This window comes from Prionailurus viverrinus, chromosome A2 (assembly GCF_022837055.1).
Source record: "Prionailurus viverrinus isolate Anna chromosome A2, UM_Priviv_1.0, whole genome shotgun sequence".
NCBI lineage: Eukaryota > Metazoa > Chordata > Mammalia > Carnivora > Felidae > Prionailurus > Prionailurus viverrinus.
Genome location: NC_062562.1, coordinates 45,792,574 through 45,813,542, shown reverse-complemented (window position 1 = coordinate 45,813,542; position 20,969 = coordinate 45,792,574). Strand labels below are relative to the sequence as shown.

Here is a 20,969-nt window from a genome sequence, read left to right as displayed (position 1 = left end):
ATTTTTTTCATGTTACATATAGTGAATGACTATATATAGGCTATCTACCCACTTCTCTCTTAAGGATGTGTAATGAATATTTAGAGTATACTGATTGATGCCGTGGGAATGTAGTGCATTCTAGCATGAGGAATTTCACTAAGAACTGAAGCAAAAAGTATTGAAAATTTTCATATATGTCCTAAATTTCATAAATATTTGTACTCTGTGTGAAAAAGTATGCCTTTTTCTGTCACACAAATTCTATTAATGAATACCTAATTTAGGATTTAATTTAAAATAAGCCTTCAGAATTGACTACCTACCTATTTCAATGATGAATTCATTTTTGTTCTTTATTAAAGCCTAGTTCTTTTATTTTTAATTGTTTGTTTGTTTATTTTTGAGAGAGAGAGCGAGCACGCACACATGGGTAGGGAGGGGAAGAGAGAGAGGGAGACAGAGAATCCCAAACAGTCTCTGCACTGTCAGCACAGAGCCCAATGTGGGGCTTGAATTCACAAATTCTGATATCATGACTTGAGCCAAAATCAAGAGTCAGATGCTTAACTGAGTGAGCCACCCAGGGGCCCCTGAAGGAAGAGATTTTTAACTCACTGTATGCTTTCTATTTTGTTTGATTCCTTCAGTTGCTGGATTCTCCTCCGGTTTTAACTTACACTTCATGAATTTGAACAGGTCTATAATTTCTCATTGTTCACTAGAGTCAGTTGAAACTTCTCCCAGGCTGTTTTTATAGGGGTAACTGTCATATTTAAACTGTTTCAAGAAATGTCCATCTTTTTAATTTGCTTGTTTAAATGCATTTAGTTTTTAAGAGAACAGCTGTAAAGTTGTGAACCTGACATCTTTACACTTGAATATGCATAATTACACAGTGCTCTTTTTCCTGTGCCGACTGTATTCTAGGCTGTGTGTGTATAAGAAGCATAATTTACCACCTCTGGCAAGAATAAAGATGCCTTTGATATCTTCTCCATTTCTTTTCTTTAAACTGTTACTACAATTCCCTAGGGAGAGGTGAGAAAAGATGTCTTTGCGCCAGGAAGTCCATTTCTCAAGGGGACATCAATACTCACATGGCTTCTATTTACATTGTAATTGGTCACTGGCTATCTGGTACAGCTGTTTCAACTTAAAACCCAAGACAGTTGCTATGGAGATGGTTAAGTAGAAATAGGTCAAGTTAAAATCCTTTTCCCCCTGGATATAAGGGAGTGCTGTAACTCTGGAATTGTCTCAGTTGAACAGAAAATGGGTAGGTGGGCAACCACATTAAAAAAAAAAAAAGTCCTCTTTGTAGGATGAGGCTTATCATACATGCCAGTCTGCTCGACTCTGTGAGCAACACACCTGCAGACCCTTGCTGTTGAAGCAAAGGAGCTTAGAGATACCATAATTTGCAGTATGACCTTGATTAGCTGACTCATATATGGCTCTCAGAAGTTATTTGTTTCATAAGTTCCTCAACATGGTAGGATAGCATTTATTTTCAAGACAAACCAGGAGTTCAAGAACAAGTTTTTAAAAACGTAGTGTTAACAGTAACAATTGGAAAAAGGAAGGCATCTAGTGACATTGGATGGGGTTTGCCTAAAATTGGGCTGGAAAACATCATGGCTTTCCTAGAGTGTGATTCCCAGGATAAGTGATGTCCTACCTCTGATTGCACTGGTCCTCTCGTGTGGGGTGACTTTGATTACCTGTTTTTTCTTCATCATGTGTCAGATGGGGAGATTGTTCCTGACTATGTATCTGATGATTACAGTGAAGACTTAAGGTCTTTATCACAGATAGGCATGTGGTATAGGTACTCTTATAGGTCCCAAAGCTTCGTCTGGCTTAGGGCTTGGCGACTGTGGATTCCTCCTGCATCCTCTATACCCTACCCCCTTCCTCCCCACCCCCCAACTCTGTGGTGCTACTTGCTTCAGGGAATGGGTTAGTTTATGTGTAGATGGTTCTCACATCATGATTGTGATGAAAGTTGACAACTATACACTCTTCTTGAGAATTCTTTGGAAATGACACATGTTCTAATTTCTCAGCCTATCTTCTGAAAAGGTTGAACTGGGGGGTGGCTGGGGCTCATGCTGAAGAAGTATTAGGGGGCAAATTTTCACTGATAGAATATATATTCTTCAAAAGTTCTAAGAGAATATTGCAACATGCAATAGCGTAAATGAATAACAGTAATAATGAGAGCTAACACTTACGTAATTCTTACTCTGTACCAGGCACTGTTCTAAGCTCTTTATGTACATTTCTTTATTTAATCCTCACAACAACCCAAGGAAGAGGATAGAAGTATTATTATCCCATTTTACAAATGAGGAAACTGAGACCTAGAAAGGTTAAACTAAGAAACCCAAGATCATGCAGCTTGTAAAATGTGGTGCTATTGTTCAGACTCAGGTAGCCAGGCTCCAGGATAGGATGCTCTTACTACTATGCCTCTATGAACTATATATTAACATTTAAGAAAGACGATCTTTTTTTTTTTTTTTTCCTGATTACCATAGTGCAGTGGGTTATTTTGCACCTCCTAGGTGCATTTGGCAATGTCTGGAGACATTTTAGGCTCCCGCAATTAGGGGGAGGGTGCTATTGGCATCTAGTGGGAAGAGGTCAGGGATGCTACTAAACATCCTACAGGGCACAAGACAGCCCTTTACAACAAGGAATTACTTGGTCTAATATGTCAGTCATTGCTGAGGTTGAGAACTCTTATTATCGTAATATACACTCATTCTTAAAAAAGCATATTACTCCTCTAGTCTTGACCCCCATAATTGCAGGTATATTCTTCCAGACTTTTTTTCTGAGTATACTACATATACATTCGTATGCATATATTTTACAGAATCAAATACATATCCTATTCTATAGGTTATCTTTATAACACATTATATACATATTTCCACCTCGGAGTATCTTTTGATAACTGTACAGTATTCCTTTGGATGGATGGCTGCCAAGGCTGGGTTACTTTGTAATTTTTAATTAGAAATAATACTATAATACTGTAGATGTATCTTTGCATACTTACCTCAGGTCTTAGTATCTTGGAGAAAAACTAGGTTGTGGCCTTTGGACGAGGGCAGTGTTACCGTGGTGTCCCCTCCCCATCTCAAGCCAGTCTGTTCTTCGTGTTTCACTGTGCACATCCCTGAGATTGTTGATCATTGTGAACCTCCATGAATTCAAGTCATGTAAGCTAGGGGTCTGGTTGGGATGCGTTGCTAAGATAATGTGAAAGGTTCCAGAGAAGAGAAATCCTGGGAGAAGTGAAAAGGAGATATTTAGAATGAGAGAAAGTGTGTGTGTGTGGTGGGGAGGAAACTGAGTCAGACCTATAGCACTAGTGTGTGTAAGGTGGTACCTAGATCCACCAGTTTGAGTTTTGTAGACATTTTTAAAGGAAAATGAAGTGACTAGGTCCACATTTTTTCCCCACTTTGTGCAATGAACCATGTAAGATAAACAAAATAATTTAAAAACTATCGATATACTGTCTTGTCTTTCATTGTGAGAGAGAGAGAGAGACAGAGAGTGAGCGGGGGAGGGACAGAGAGACAGGGAGACAGAATCCCAAGCAGGCTCTGCGCTGTTAGTGCAGAGCCCGACATGGGGCTCGAACCCACAAACCGCGAGATCATGACCTGAGCCAAAACCAAGAATCTGACGCTTAACTGACTGAGCCACCCTGGTGCCCCTCAATATACTGTCTTAACTCATACTCTGAGGATTCCTGGAGTGGAAGAAATCTTTTAGGAATCAGGCTCAGTGCTGGCCGACAGTGGGTGTTCAGCAAATACTTGTAACCAGAGTGAATTGAGGGGAAGAGGAGAGGAAAGGGAACAGTCTAAGAGGCCCTTGGAGCAGCCGTACCAGGGTCTGCTCTACATCAGCCAGGTCCATGGAAGCTCCCCTCTGAAGAAGGGGCTGGAAACCTTGGAGCACATGTGCCATTCGGGCTTGGGTTTGGTTGTCTTCGCTAAAGGTGTGCATATTCAGCAGTGCCACTCTGTGGTGTGCAGTCCACAGAAATGCATATGTATACTTGCTGAAAGTCAGGAGCACCTAAAAATGTTGATAGAAGTAAACACTGTTCATAATAGATAGCCCTGAACTGGAACCCACCCAAATGCCCATCAGTAGAAGAATAGATCAATAAGTCAGTTTTTTAAAAATAGTTGCTACTGATGAAATGTTTCAAAACACAAAAGGTACAAGAAAATTAGGCAATCTCATTTCTTCCACCCAGATTTAACAAAGGTTAACATTTTGTCACATTTGTCTTCTTTACTTCTTTTATTATTTTAAGAAATAGAACTTCTGGTGCCCTCTCTGATCAGTGTTGGGGATGGGTTGGGGTTGGGTGAGTGATCTGAAGTTACTGAAACTCAAAAGTGGGAAAACCTCGGCTTTCTATGCACCTTTGCCCTTGACATGGAAGGGGTTACCTGTCGCTGGACCCTAAGCATCCAGCAGTCAAGTCAGTGAGAACATCCCCAGATTTAAGTGTCTGCAGGGCCATACTTGAAACAGAAATAAGCCATGCCTTTCGCCTCTCCTGGTCTCAGAAAAATAAAACACCTTGCAATAGTGTCCTTTAAGGACATAATGCCTGTATCATTGAAAAATATAAGAGAATTTGTTTTTTCCCATCAGGTTGTGATTGGAATCCCATGAATGTTTTGATTGTGCTGATATGAAAAAAAGAACAAGAACAGAGTTTGGTGTTTTCAGTGAGTGCTGTAATTGTTAGCAGAAACACTTCCCCCTTCTCTTCCACTCAACCCAGCTCATCAGGGAGCAAATGACTGACAGTAGCATTGTCATGGGGACAACCTTGAGTCTACTTCGGTTTATATTACAAGAGTCATTTGCAAATTTCTGTTCTTCGGTTAGTGGTAATGAAGATGTTTTATGACTCTCCTCCTGTCAGGAGGCCATGGTTGAGATGAGTTCTCTGTACTGAGTGCATGGTAGTGCCAGGCATACTCGTAAGCCCTTCATATATGTTATGTTTCCTCCTTGTCATAACCCATGAGGTAGGTATTGTTACTGTCTCCATCTAAAAGTATGAAAACAGGTCTTGGGAGGTTCAGTAGGTTGCCAGGGGTCACATCATGCGTGATTTGACTCTTGTTTTGACTGGTTCCAAAGCCAAGCTCTTAACCAGTCACTAAATGAGGCCCACTTGGTATTTTACTTGGGTAACTGGAACTGTAAAGTAGGAATTAAGGTCCTGGGAACATCTGGCTGAGCACTTCCCTATCTAATTCAACCTCTGAGGTAGGTGAGGCCAGGGTCCTGTGCCCATTTTGCAGATGAAGCCAGATAAACAGTGAACTTGCTTGGGGCTGCACATCTGATGTTGGGCTAGAAATTGAACCAGGGTCTTTTGAAAGCACACTGCAGCTTTTCACCCTATGCTTCAGCTTGATATCTGACCACCTGGGTTGGACCTTCAGCCCAGCACATACTTGTAAGGTTAACTCTGTTTCCCCATGTTTTAAACAGGAGCAGTACTACCTGTCTCTCACTTGCTAGAGATTATAGAGGATTAGCTAGCACTTCCTCTTTTAAACAATTCTTGGAGATACACATCATTTAAATACATGTCTATTTAGTCATTGTGGTGCTTTTTGATATGAAATAATACTTTTTTGTTGAAGATTTATTTTTGATAGTCTGGTAAAAGTATTTGTTTGGTAACTGATATGGAAGTTGAAGATCATAAGTCAGATTTTTTTCTGCACATACTGAGTCATTGTTTTTCTAGAGTCATCCTAACTAACCTCAGCTTTTCTGGGTGTTGCTTTGAGGTTGCAGCTGCTCCCTGGTGGTTACCTGTTAAAGGCGCTAACTGGAGACACCCAGAAGGACCAGACTCTACTGTTCGACACAGGTGAGGCTGATGGTTCTTTCCCTGGTGGACATTTTTAATTGCCAAAAAGATTCCTGTGCTGTTGAAAAGGAACTCGGTGGCCATCTTCATCTGTAAAAGAGTGCTAATGACCAACTCTCGTTGGTTGGTAGGAAAATAACATAGCAGGAAATAACATATGTGGAGACCCAAACACTGTTGTAACTCATAGAAGGCTCCTAACAAGTGACCTCTTTCTTCCTCATTTGGCCTCTCAAAGAGTTTGCTTTGCAAAATTTTTCCGCCTTTGACAGGCCTATTATAAATCTCTTGACATATTTAATGTTTGCAACCTGTCTGTTTGCTCTCTCCTATGAGTGGGTCACGATGAGGAAGAAGACCATCTGTGCTGTGGATAAGTAGTTGTGTCTGGCCAGGTGGTCACTGTGGAAACTCAAGCCTTGGGTATAGGATTCATGTTATCTCCAGTCCTGGACTGACATACTTTGAGGCCACCATCTGACTGAAAAACCACAGAGCTGCAAGTCGGTCAGCCAGTCTCCAGGGTGGCAAGGAAATAATTATCTCAAGCAAAAATAGAGTAGCACTTTAAGCCCTGGAGATGGAGAAAGGTTGGGTCAGGACTCAGCATCTCAACAGCCTAAGAAAACTGTTCTCCTAACCCACTTTTTCTGATGGGAATTTTGAGCCTCTATTTTTAACAACATCCCTGGTTATTGCCCTCATTGTCAGGGAGCTAAGAGCTCATGAAGTTCAGCTTTAGGGATATAGCCCCTTGACGAAGGGCAGAAACCTTGCAAAGCCTGAGCTGGCAGCCTTCGTGGTAGAAATGGACTGTGAGGCAGAAAGTCATAGAATTCTTGGGCACCACAGGTTGACTGGGCCTCTTAGCTCCCAAGTGGTATTTTCTTTCATGAACTTAATAGAAGAAAAAGCTAAGGCAGAAGGAAAACCCAGAGGAGAATGTATTTTTTCCACTGAGTGTATTTTCTTAGCAAAGTATGTCTCTAATTGCTGAAAATAGTAACTGACACGTAACAGGTACTCAGTAAACATTTGTTGAAGGAATAAATGAAAGTCATGGTGTAATTGCTGGAGGGAATTCAGAGGTGTTTAAGGAATGGACTAGGAGTGTGTAGTTCACTTGAAAAAGGGTGAACAGGGAATTAGAATTATCTAGTGCTGTATGAACGTGCGGATCCCCTTATTTGCAAACTTTCCCCCTAACCTTCCTTATCCTTCTATGCCCTTAGAAAAAATACTCATTTGGTATCTGCTAGCAGGAGGTGCATATAGATGACTAATCTGTAGTAGAAAGGCACAAAGTTTAAAGCCAAGCAACCTGTGCAGAGGAGGGGAAAAGCAAGATTGTGCAGAGGGAACAATTGAGATTATAATGTAGGCCCAAGAAGTCCCCACTGATCCCTTTGAGGGCTTTGGGGTAAATAGGGCCTGTAGGACGGAGCTGTGGGTGTTCTGAAATGGCTGGACTTTTATGCCCCTACTGTGGTTAGTCATTGGCTGTTCTTAGGTGACTCTCCACAGCTGTGGGAGACCCTGAAGGGGCACTCCTAGCAGCTGGAACAGCACTCCTTCCTTCGAGGGGGACATGGGGGGTGCATCTCCACACCCAGTGTACCAAGTGAGATTCTCTGGGGGTCTAGGCCTGCCTGCTGGGGAGGACATGTTTTAAGTCTAGTTCCAAGGAGGATTATAACCCATTTGGGAGACTCGGATGTCAGACACCTGTGGTGGAAGGTGACAGATGTGGCACAGCTGGGGGTTTGGTTGGACTGAGATTGGACACCCAGATTGGACTGAGGGTGATTATAGGCGCTTTGCTGAAGCTGGTTTCTGTTTCCTGTTCTAGTTTGTGCCCCTCTACACTCTGCTTTTGCTCTTCCCCAGGCCTGATCATCCAGTTCTGCACGTCTCCTGGAACGATGCCGTGGCCTACTGCACGTGGGCGGGAAAGCGGCTGCCCACGGAAGCTGAGTGGGAATACAGCTGTCGAGGAGGCCTGCAAAACAGGTACTTGGAGCGTCTCACCTTGCCTAACTATGTGTTGACCTTTTTCTAAATCTGTGGAACTTACTTCGGTTAGAAAGTTGATTGAAAACAAGAGCTTTTTCTTCCTAGGCTTTCTTCATCTGCATGAACTTACTAGGAGACACTGATGCCTGGGTCACCAAAGCGTCAGGTGAAGTGGGCTCCCTGCAGCCCCAAAGGGTGCTTCACGCATTCATCTCCCTATGATCTTACAGAGTCCTCCTCAGAGCCTCTTGGCAGGCTGCCTTGCGTTTAGGATTTTCTTATTTTAGGCATGTCCTGAAGCAGTGGTATTTCTCTGCTTCTAGAACCATGAGACAGAAAGCTCATGTTTGGGTCACATCTTCTAGGAAAGGCTCCTTAAAATAGCAGAGGCTTTTTAAAAAAGTGTGGTGTGATACTGCCTGATTGTGCTACCATATAAGTCCACAATGATGCCTACTTTCCCAGCCTTCTATAAGCCCTTCTTTTAGCTATGTGACTTATTGCAGGCCTCTCTAGTACCCGGGAAACACGGAGATTGTGGTGAACTTGACATGAGCTGGTTGTGCGGAAGTTTCAAAAGCAAAACAGTTCTGGTTAAAAGCTTTATTTATTTATATATTTGAAATGTAAAACGTAGTTCTCTCAGAACAAGTGAGCAATGCCCTCTCTTTCATTGCATTCCTTCTCTTGACTTTAATCCAGAAACCTGTGCCTGTTTGACAGGCTGATGCCTGTGTCTCTTCTGACAGACTTTTCCCCTGGGGCAACAAACTGCAGCCGAAAGGCCAACATTATGCCAACATTTGGCAGGGCGAGTTTCCTGTGACCAACACTGGGGAGGATGGCTTCCGAGGGACTGCGCCTGTGAGTAGCAAGGCTTCCGGAGGCGGGCGGCAGCCACAGAGAACGCGGACATGCGCGGAAGGCATTGCGCGCTCTCTGACCAGTCTGTTGCCGTCTTCCTGTGTTCATCCGCCTGTGCGCGTGGCAGTTCCTAATAATTAATCAAATATTCTTTTTCATAACACAGTTTTCTTTCTGATTCCATCATACTTAGAGAAACTTCGGAAAACAAAAAGAGTATAAAAGAGAAAATTAACAGGACTTGGAATTTTGCCACTCAGAGATAAACCTTGTTAGCATTTTGGTACATTTCTTTATGCTCCTTTCCATGTTTATTGATGCTAATAATAGCTGGTAGTTAGTGAGTGAGTGCAGTGTGGCAGGCTTGGTGCTAGGCCATTTTTATGAGTTAATGCATTTAATGTTAATTCAACTTTGTAAAGTAGGTACCATGTATTTTATCCTCATTTTCCAGGTGGGCATTCTGAGGGACAGAAAGGTTAACTAACTTGCCCAAGGATACGCAGCTGGAAAGTAGCACAGTTGGAGTTTGAACTGGGTCTGTTTGTTTCCAAAGCCCATGTTCTGAACTACCATATATGCCAGCATATTTTTTTCTGGTGTATATATAGCTGTGTATATGTGTATATATGTGTGTGTATACACACATACATACATATATGCATATACATATGTCTATATATATATATGTATATACTTTTTACATGTTGCTTTTGGGTCATGCTGAATGTAATACTTAAAATCCTGTTTTTCCCTGCTTAATATGAGGAACAAATACATTGTCTTTCAACAGATGGATAACCTGTCATTTGAATAAGCCCTAATTTATTTGCCTTTTATTAATCATTCACTAATTTAGGTTATATCTGTTGTTTTGTCATGTTTTGTTTTTGCTAAATAATTTAACAAGGAACATCTTGTACATAAATAAATATTAAATTGTATATCTGATGATTTGTTTAAGATAGGTTTCCCAAAATGAAATTAATGAGCCAAAGACTAGTAAACACTCTTGGTAAAGGTTTTAGATATATGGCTAAACTGTTTTCCAGAGTGCATATCGCATACTTCCCTCCACAAGTATATAAGAGTTCTTTTCTCATTGCTCTTTTGCTGGCAAAGTCATACACTAATGAAGCAATGTTGGAAATATTTCATTTTCTCCTAACAGTGAGGAAAGAAATCTTGCGGTGGGGAAGTAACACCTTACTGGGTTTGTTGTTACAGGGAATGATTTTCTTTCAACACTCTTTTAAACAGTTGTCATTTTTTTCATATTTGTATTTTTGTTTCACACAAAAATAATTCTTCCAAAATTTACTTATAAATGTAACACAGATACATTGTTTGGAAGATGGCCAAATGACTCTAAAGTTTGACTTAAAATAATAAAGTAGTGAGAAAGACCCAGACATTTTTGGAAAAGATGAAGAATGGAGAGACACTTGACCTACCAGAAATCTAAAAATAGTTTGAGCTATAGTAAAGCATTATAGTTTCATTTTTGGGGGGCAATTGATGTAAATAATAGATTACATGAGAAGATGTAGCCTTCCAAGAGGTATTGGAGTGCATATGTGTATATATAAAATTCCATATATATGTGTAAGCATGTGATAAAGGAACCAACACAAACCAATGGGAAATGATGTACTACCCGAAGGAAGCAGAAGACTAATCATTTGATCTAGAAGTTGGTTCCTCCAAAGTTTCCTTCATGATAGCTGCTACTCTCACAAGCACATAGTTGTATTCAGCAAAATGAGGGATTAGACATGTCAGGGACTAAAGGAGTTCCACCCTTTCTCAGACTTTCCATGGGTGAGAAACCTAGCTAATGATGGGCCACCTTTGGTCAGCAAAACTGGAATTGTAGGTGCTCGGTGAGGATGCTCACGAGTCCCTAGGAAAGATGTTGGTAGATGGAGGCAGTGGGACAGTGGCCATCGAAGTGTTATACACTGCCACGGAGTGTGCAGCAACTCACCTGCAGTGCGCTAACCTTTAACATGGATGGCTCAGAACATTGGGCTCATACCCGGCCTTCTTTGGTAGCAGATACATTAGAGAGACTGGCACAAGGGCCTTAGCAGCCTGGGTCCCCTTCCTAGATGGTAGGCTGTGAGAAGTAGGGCTACTGCAGTAAGCCTTGAATCCTAAGGTGTGGGCTTCCAATGGACCAAATTATATAAGCGCCTGTCAGTTATAGTAAAAGGCCAAGAAAAGGCTGGACTGGGCAGTTATGAATATTTTACAGTGCTTACTGCTATGGAATTTCATATCCTATTTCAGTACTTGAGTCTCCAAGGAAAACAGTCATTTATCCTTAAGGGCACCTGTTCAGAAAACACAAAGTTCCCTGTGAAATAAGGACACTTTACAGATGTTTGGAGTGGGAACATTTAACTGGGAGTTCAGCAGATGTCTATCCTGGAATATATGCACCAGAAATTACCTCAAGAAGCAACCATGCAAGTTCCTAAGACAAAATTAGAACAGTTCCCAGGGGCCCTCAAAGAACCAATTTGAGAGACATGACCTGGGGAGAAAGAAGCAGGAGGGCACAGGGAGGTGGCTTCCACCTGTGTTTGGAATGAGACTTAGCAAGATCTGTATCTTCAAAATAGGACTGTTGACCCAGACAGTTACCTTGAGTCCACTTGAGCTGTTGTGTCCACACAGTCTGTTCATTAGAGAGAAGGAATTTAACTTCAATGGTGGGGTGGACTACAGTGAAACAGCTCTCTCACCTGATATTTTATGTATGCTATTACTTCTGGTGTGGACGGAGCAAACTATTCTGACCACAGTGAATCTTACGAATTGGATTTTTATTTTGTTAGCTGCTTTCATACAACTATTAGTGTGTTTTGGTTTTAATGCATAGCAATCATTCAGCAGGTTTGAAATATTTCTCATGCACATTTGTTTTCTTGTGAGGTTCCTGGAAGGAAGCTTTGGTTAGTGCAATTAATTTAACAATGAGCAGTTATACAGTTTCTTCTCCTTAATGGCATACTCATAGATGGTAATTTTAGGGATGGTGACTTCCAGATTTTATCTCACTTAAACATCAGATTTTTTAAAGGGGGAAGAAAACCCCAAAATTTGAGTCAATTTTATTTCCCCATCTGAATGGTTTAAGAGCACCAGATAGGTTAAATTGCTTGCTCAGTAGCTGCTAAGTGTGGGCACATATAAAGGACCTCAGGCACATGAACTTGAGCCCCCTCCGCTTGTGTGTTCTATGAGCCTGAGAAATGATTCTTTCCTCCAGAATGTTTGTTGCATCTTTTAATTGCTCTTGTGCCCCTGGCTCTTTCTCTTCTCTTCTTGAAACAAATTAAATTCTTCTTTTTCTTTCTATTCCTTGCAGCTATTATCCCACCTTACTCTTTCCGATCATCTCTAAATTCTTGAAGAACGGTTTATGCCTGTGGCCTCTCCACCTTTACTGTCTCTCTCAGTTTAGAACTGTGAACTTGATTCCAATGAGACTCTTCTACCTTTGTAGAGGAGGATACAGCCAGAAATCTGCAACCGGAAATCTCTGCAGCCAGAAATCCTCTCCCTCTTGGGAATTTCTGAGACATTTTTTCCCCACTCATTTCCCTACTCATCCCACTCTGTCTTACAAAATTAGATTTTTTGTTTTGGGTATATATTTTTTCTCCCTCAGTAAGCTCTTTGATGTCTTTACGCCATTGATCCCTTCCTGCCTTCACTTGACATGCATGGAATTACTGAATGATGCAGTAAATAAAGACTGCTGTTTCCATAATGAATGCTGAATATGGAAGCAGAGTGGCAAAATTTTTTAGCTTTCCAAATTATCCAGATGAAGTTCTTTTAGGAAGTAGCTTCATAACTTTGAAGTGCTCTGAACTGCCCAAGTATCAGGTGCTTCCATATTCAAGTGTCAAATGGAGGTGAATTTTTAGTTTATTCATTTCTTTAGTCCTACGTCATTAGTATGGGGGAAAAAACCCCATGGATTTACAAAAACATATATATTTTTGTATTTTATATTATTATTTTTATTTTTTACAAAAATATTTTTTAAAACGCAAAGATAGGGGCGCCTGGGGCGTTTAGTTGATTGAGCATCTGACTCTTGATTTCCGCTCAGGTCACAGTCCCAGGGTTGTGGGATGGAGCCCTGTGTCAGGCTTTGCACTGAGTGTGGAGCCTGCTTAGGATACTCTCTCTCTCTCTCTCTGTCTCTCTCCTCCTCTCTCTCTCCCTCTCCTTCTCTCTCTCTCTCTTCTTCTTCCTCTCCCTCTCCTTTTCTCTTTCTCCCTCTACTCTCCCTGATTGTACTTTCTCTCTCTCTCTGTCTCAAAAAAAAAAAAATAAATAAATAAATAATAAAAACCCAAAGATAACTTAGTATATTTTCATTTAAAAAATGAAAATTTTCTTTATGTTTGAGAATTTCCATTAAAAAATGTTGGGAAAATATTTTAAGTCGCTAAAATAGTGTAATTGTCTACACTAACTTTTTCAGTTAAAGTTTTTTCTTACCCCTCTCCCTTCCCTCCTTCTTAAAAAAGCTTTATACTTTGGCTCTTTGTCTATGACAATATTATGTGGCAGGCTGTCTGACCTGCCTTTGAAATGTGATATGATTGCTTGCTGATGAATCTCAGTTGGCCTCATACTTCCAGGTTCCAGAGACTGACTGCAAACCTTTTCTTACAAATATGCTTGATAATGAATTCACATTTTCTTTAGAAAAACAAGTCGTCTCAGTGTTTTGATGATAATGACTGAGGCTTAAAGATAAGATAGTGAGTTGGAGGGGGCTGGTGGGTAGAGAGGACAGAAGTGACTTGGTGTTTTTCAACGTAAAAGACATCATGTGGCCACATATCTTAGCTCTGATGGTAAAACTTATAGTGGGTCTGATATGATGTTTCTGTTATGCTTTTGAGAGTTGAAATCATCATCTCCCCCCTCCCCCATCAGGTACAGATTTGGTCATTATTTGTCTGTTAGGAAGAGTTTTGTTGACTTCCTTACCATGTAGTATAAACTCTCCTTAGGTTTCTAAACTCCCCTTGAGAAATCAAAGCAAAACATGTCTCTTTCTTTGTTTTTACATTGGCCAAATTGCAGTTTGATGGTCAGAATGAAAATTAATATTCATACCTTGAAGTTCTACTTCTTTTAGTGCATTTTTGCAGCAAAGAGATTTTCCAAAGAAGGTGAGTACTTTGACAGCATATTCCCTTTTTTTAATTTTTAGGTCGACGCCTTTCCTCCCAATGGTTATGGCTTATACAATATAGTGGGGAACGCATGGGAATGGACTTCAGACTGGTGGACCGTTCACCATTCTGTTGAAAAAACACTTAATCCAGTGAGTATCATTCTCAGACTGTATCATGAGAAGATTATATCCATCCCCTAGGCAGTCTGTGGCAAGAATTTCATGTGTTTCTGAAGAGTATTTGTCTGCTCTTGAAATTAATCTTGGAATTTCCCCAAAGGGATATTAAGTACGTGTCTCTCATTTCAAGTTTAAAGCGCTGTGTAGAAATATCTACAAGCATTTTATGTACTTCTGGATGGTGATGGTAATAATTATTTGAGTGAATCTGCCTATAACTTTAGAAATTATTATTCAGCCTCATAAATTTGATCAGAGTAAGATATCTAAATAACTATGCAAAATTCATTAATGTTTTTAGTAATAACCAGTGAGATATGCTAGATGGTATTTATCATGCAGCTAAGTGCCTGAGTTTTGATTGGCTGAAATTTTGATTCAGGAGTGTTATTTAGAGAAAAACGAGAAAGTATTTTCTGGTCAATGTTGAGTCAGGAAGTTGAGTCATTTAGTGATTATTTCCTGCACTCTGCAGTATGTCAGTTCGGTGCATCATATGCCTTGGGAATTAAGACAACCAAGTTTATCTAAGTTTTACCTACTCTGGTATGGGAAGAATGTTAAATGCAACTAACATTCAACTGTGCCCCTAAAACCAGGCTCTGCCAGAAGAACATACAAAAATTGAGGGACTACATGGGCGTGTAGGTGAGAAGTACTTCCTTAAAAAAAAAAACCGTGTCTGAATATTTTTTGTTGTGTGGGGGGAAAGAACCATTTAAAAATCCTATCTCTAGCAAGCTAGACATTCATAAGTCAGAATCAAGAATATATATTTATACCAAAACTAGCTAGACTGGGAACTTAATATGCTCAATTTTAAACCTTAAACTTTTGAAAAGGCAACTAAGAGTAACTATAAAGAAAATTAATTCTTCAGTCTCTCGTCAGTGGAGGGTTAAGCAGCTCGAGTAATTGAAGAAATTGTCAGGCTCTGTGCCTCAGGCCCTTTTTCGGAATATAAGGATAAATTTGTTTGATGTGCTTGATTTTTCTTCACAGAATAACATGTGGGCTGCTCATGAATAATCTGGAGACACAAACCTACTTTCTTGGGTGCAGATGAAAAAGCTGAGTTCTTCGGAAACTGTCATTCCCCCACTCATTTCCCTTGTACTTTCTGGCAGGGCTGGTGCAAGTAGCGGTCAAAGACAACTCTTCTCTCCAAAATGAGAATAAGGTTGTGAAATTCTCCGTAGGTTTGTGGTTGGGAGATGCCATTCTCTACTGGCAAGATGTGACTTGGCATTTGCTGTCAGAGTCAGAAATAGAACTTTTCCCCCTCGGATAAAAGCATCTGCATGTTTGCAAGGGGGTGCACAAGGCTTCAGGATTCTGGCAAGTTGTGAATGTATCTATCTGACCATCTGTTGTCGAGCTGAGTGCTTATTAGCTTCCAGTCTTATAACTGCTTGTGTGTCTTCTAAGGATTTACAGAAAAATTCACATTTCTCTTGTTTTCCCCAGTCCCAGGAGCTATCTTAGATGTCGTCCTTGCTTTATAAATTGTTCTGATTTTAGATTTCTCTTGGTCACAGTGGCCTCATTTGCTTCCTGATTTGAATGGGCTAAAATTCATCTGTTTTGAGAACTAAACCCCAACTTCCTAGAGAACTCAGATTCCGTCATTCAAATCTTTACAACTTCCTTCATTTCCAGTGCCACTGGCATGTCCCATCTGGGGTACTGCAACAGCCTCCCAGCTGGGCCTCTGCCTTCCATCTCTCTGCACTATGCAGCTACAATGACGTCTACAGAGAACAGATTTAACGCAGTCACTCCTCTGTTTAAAACCCTTCAGTGGCTTCTTGTCTAAAGAAGAAAGTACAGTTTCTTGAACACAAGTTCTCAAGGCTAAGATCATTTAATCCTTGCTGATCTTTCTAGCCATACCTTTTACTTCTTCTTCAAACATTTAGTTATAAAATTTAATAAAAATTCAGGATGGTACAGAAAATAGTATAATACATACCTGCCATTTAGACGTAACATATATTAATAGTTTACTGTATTTACTGTATTTCTTTTAACCAGAGGAAAAGGACAAAAACTGGTCTCCAGGTTAACACTGGATATTGTTAATATTTTTAATTTAAACAATTTTAGTCAATGTATAGTGCAATCTCACTGTGGTTTTTAGTCATCATATGTTAAAGTCTGCATCTCATAACTCTAGTCTCTAGCTACCCTTTGACCTGCTTCTGTTGTCATTGTTGGGTTTGGTCACATCTTGTTTTCTCACATGCCTGGCTATTTTTGGCTGAGTACCAGACAATGCATATGAAAAATTATAGATATTATTGGAGATCTGGATAGCGTGATCTTTCTCTAGAGAGGATGTACCTTTGCCTGTGGAAACTTCCATTTCAGATGAGCTAATTCCAATCAGGAGTTGGGATGTTTTGAAGGTGCGCTTCAGTCCCTGTGAGGGCTTGTCTGGATGTAGTTTTTAGGATGCCAACCAAAAGTCAGGGGTTTTACTATGGCTCTTCTTCCTTGAAGGGTCTTGTAATTCCATTTTTTGTTTCCTTAGGCCACGAGTCTATTGAGAGTTCTATTCAGCTTCTCAGCCTTATACCTGCTGCCTTTGTGAATCAGCAGACCTCTAGGTGAAACTAAGAATGGGAAAGGTCGTCTCTGAGCTTCCCTCTTCTCTGGAATTTGAGCCCTGCAGTTCCTCTGGAACTGCAACTATAGTTGCAACTATAGTAGTTTTCATCTGGTTTGGTTAAAACTCCTATTTCTCACTGAGGTCTCAATTTATTTGCCTTCTTTCCCTAATGGCCTGTGTATCTCCAGTGCCTAGCAAAGAATGTGGTGCATAATAGCTGGTCCTGTAACAAAGCCAGTTCCAGAGACCTAGAATTGAGTGTGACCACTATTCATATTTCAGGTGTTTCAAAAGCAAAGGCTGCTGGGAAACAGACATTTTCAGGGAGAGTTTTGAACCAAAATGTCCACGTGATTAGTAAACATTTCTAATTTTTTTTTTTAACGTTTATTTATTCTTGAGACAGAGACAGAGCATGAACGGGGGAGGGGCGGAGAGAGAGGGAGACACAGAATCGGAAGCAGGCTCCAGGCTCTGAGCCATCAGCCCAGAGCCTGACACAGGGCTCGAACCCACAGACCGTGAGATCGTGACCCGGGCTGAAGTCGGACGCTCAACCAACTGAGCCACCCAGGCGCCCCGATTAGTAAATATTTCAACTCAGGAACTGATCTCTTCCATGCCATGCATATGTGTTAGTTCCAAGACTAACTCATAATGGCAAATCATTTTAAAGCTTCTTTGGGGAGCTTGAGAAAAGTCAGTGTTCTGTATGCAAAGGCTATTCAGGGAATATCTTTTTCTCATTCAGTGACTTCCAGGGAGCAAAAGTTAATCATTAGTGCTTATTTTATTGGGCAGTCATTTATGGCAGAAGCAGGTGGTGGAAATATCTTGTGTGCTTTGTACACACAATTCTGAGAGAGGCTGATGTATTTGACCATATGAAGTGAGGGTTGGTTTGGTCTTAGCTGGTAGGAGGTTACGTGGAGGGTGTGTGCATATATGTGTGTGTGTGTGTGTGTGTGTGTGTGTGTGTGTGTGTGTGTGTCTTCTGGAGCTGCTTAAGATGGCATCACCTCTTTCCACACAGATACAGTCCAGAGTATTACCATTGCTGCTACTATTTCTTTTAACCAAACAAACAAACAAAAAAAGGTCATTTTTTTCCCTTTTCAGTTACCTCACCCCAAGGCCCATATTAATCTATGGCAGTATGTAGTGCTTTCAGTAAAGAATGTGTTGAGCTTACATAGCACCCTAATTTCCAGCACCTGCATACTCACTCACACTACCCACGTACCATGCTGACTTGCTTGCTGATTGTGTGAGAGGATGGTGTGATCTATGATATATTTTCCACTCTAACTTTGAGGTATATGGTTTCATTCGGGCAGCTTTTTTTTTTTCCTGAGGGAAAGAACTCCAGTCTTGGAATGAGTCAAAGTAATTTGGATTATAGCTCTGCCACTTAATATTAAAGGAATTTCTGTAAACTTAGTATATCTCTCTTTTTTTTAAAGTTTATTTATTTATTTTTAGAGAGAGACAGCACAAGTAGGGGAGGGACAGAGAGAGAGAGAGGGAGAGAAAGAATCCCAAGCAGGCTCTCCACTGCCAGTGCAGAGCCCAATGAGGGGGGCTCACACTCATGAACCATGAGATCATAACCTGAGCCAAAACCAAGAGTCAGACAGTTAACTGACGAATGCACGCAGGTACCCCTAAACTTAGGATATCTTAACTTTCCTTATCTACAAGTTGGGAATAATTTTACTTTTATCATGAATTTGTTGTGAAGTTAAATTTGATGATGCTGCATGTGAAAGTATTTTATACCTCAGAAGTGTTGTTGTGTATTGTTTTTGTTTAAATTGTGTTTTGACTGCCTACTTGGGGTATTATATGCTTCTCTCAGGCAGAGTTGATGAGGAATGTTGGGGAAGAAAGTGATATTTATAAATAAAGAATGCTCAGAACTCCTTCTCTCCTTACCGTTGGCTGGCATAACACATTGTCATCCTTAAATGAGAAACTTGCTAGTGCTTCATGGTTCATTCAAGTTCAGCGGGAATAAAGTTTTTCAAAAACCATTCCTGCTTTGAATGAATCCGGCTGCTTGCCAAATTCTATTAGCCAGAGATTGAGTTTGTTTTGTTTTTGTTGGTGTGTAATTTGATTGTTCAATTAGATTGTATAGCTCCAGACATTTTTGGAACTGTATCCTGTTTTGCCAGGCTGCTTTGTCACGGTATAGGGTTGACCAGGGAGGTGGTAAGCCCTCCTTGTCTGCATTGAATGACACGGTTTTGAATGACACTCGGAGCCCCTGGCTGTCACACATGGCGCATGCCTTCCCTCTGACCTGAAATCTGCATGTACAGTGTGCTGGCAGGTGCCACACTTGTCAGTCCTGCTCAAAATCTTGTTTTCCATGCGGTGATTGCCCTTGGGACTTGGGATTATGGCACTTGGGACATCACTTTGGTCCATCCTCTACACTCCACACTTGATTACTTCTTTTCCCAGTAACCCCTCCTCTGGTCTCCTGCCACTGCATGAATCAATGAATTTTGTACAGCAAGAATGTTAGATTCCTACTTAGCCTGTCTTCCTAGTCCTCCTCTGCCATTGGCATGCGACTGTCCTTGTTTCAGTCTGGCAAAACCCGGTAAATATCATGTCATCGTTCTTAGTTGAGCCTGCCACACCCAGCGATTACCCAACAGCAGCCTAATCAGTGCAGCAAGCCGTCATTGGTACCTAGGTTGTGCTAGGACGAGGAGCTGACTGAGGACTTTTACCTGCTTTTACCTTACCTAAGGACCTCATTCCCATATTTTTAATGAGGATGTTTTAGGGGCATGAATAAATCGATTTGAAGGAGAAGTAACCTAGTATCAAAAATGAAAAAAAAAACATTCAGGTGTTAATGAAGCTGACTTAAACTTGATAGTAAATTAATATGGTTTACATTGTACTTAGTATGTGCTAAAAGGAAAACAGTGTCTTGGGACTGTGTCAGGGAAAATAATTCTTTTTCTCCCAAGTGGTAGATGGAAATCATTAAGGAGAAAAAGCTAATGTTTCTCCACTGCTGCTTTTCTTTGTGGCTCTGGAGCAAGGTTGATCATCCAACAACAACAACAAAAGTGCTGAGAAATAGAAATAACCGTGAATGTATATGGCTGAGATATTTAGATCCTGTAAACACATTTTCAAACCCATTATCCAAACACTCGCTTTTTGCTTGCAAAGAGTGAATGCGAATTCCAGTTGCTGTTTGGAAGATCGTAAAAACACTGTTTGTTTCTACTTTACAATAAGAAGTTACCTTTACAGCCTCTTGTTACTGTTGACTCTCCCTGAGCAAACAGAGCAGGACACTCACGTGTATCTTGGCCTCCCCTCTCAGTTTGGAGGACCAGTGGATTTAAAAGTGGGAAATGAAGACCTTCAGCCTTTGCCTCTGTAGGAATCCCTTCTTTGGTACACTGGACAGCTCTGATCCTGCAGCCGCTCTAACACCTGCGGCAACTTGTGTTATCAGATATTCTCCTTGTTGTGAGGTTGCTGTGACCAACCAGAGTATCCTGTCCTGAAGTTTCACCTCATTCTGTACTTGGTGAGAACACAGAACACATCTTCTCTCTGTCTTGTACACAAAAGCTTTCCAAATACCTAAAGATAGTCCCAGCCTGTGCCCCTCTGTCTTTGTCTTTCTAGATAAGCATCCCCAACTTTCAGGTGCACCTTGGATAACTTGGTTTCCAGTCCAAGGCAAGCTGCATTACATTCCTCTGAATAACAAGAGTGGGAGGGAAAAATCCTTTTTTCTCAACGGGCACCCAGAACTGTATGCAGTATTCAATATGTCCCCTGATCCATGCTATTAATTCTAGGACTGTCCTTTTCCATCATTTTCTCTCATCAGATCTCAGATTATGTCAGCAGTGAAGAGGTGAGCCAGGGGAATCCAATAGAACTGGGTTTGAATGTTTTTGCTATACTTCTGGCTTACCAGTTGTATTGTATGATCCTGGGTATGATCCTGGGAAAGTCACTTTACTACGCTGGAACTCAGTTTGCTTCTTTTCCTAAGTGGGGATAGAAGATTCTGACTTCATAGAATTGTGAGGGACAGAGAGAAAGTTTGTATCACCTAGCATGATATTTAGCAAATGGCAAGCATATGATACATTTTAATCATTATTAGTACTGTAGCATTATTC

General features: G+C 40.8%; 1 protein-coding gene across 1 annotated transcript in view; it reads left to right on the top strand.

Moving 5' to 3' along the window:
- Positions 1 to 20,969, top strand: part of SUMF1 (sulfatase modifying factor 1) — a 95,473-nt gene that overhangs the window by 40,899 nt on the left and 33,605 nt on the right. Inside the window, exons 4-7 of the mRNA XM_047849650.1 lie at positions 5,835 to 5,917; positions 7,805 to 7,927; positions 8,680 to 8,794; positions 14,043 to 14,156. Coding sequence (XP_047705606.1) covers positions 5,835 to 5,917; positions 7,805 to 7,927; positions 8,680 to 8,794; positions 14,043 to 14,156 — 435 coding nt within the window. The remainder of the gene's footprint in view (positions 1 to 5,834; positions 5,918 to 7,804; positions 7,928 to 8,679; positions 8,795 to 14,042; positions 14,157 to 20,969) is intronic.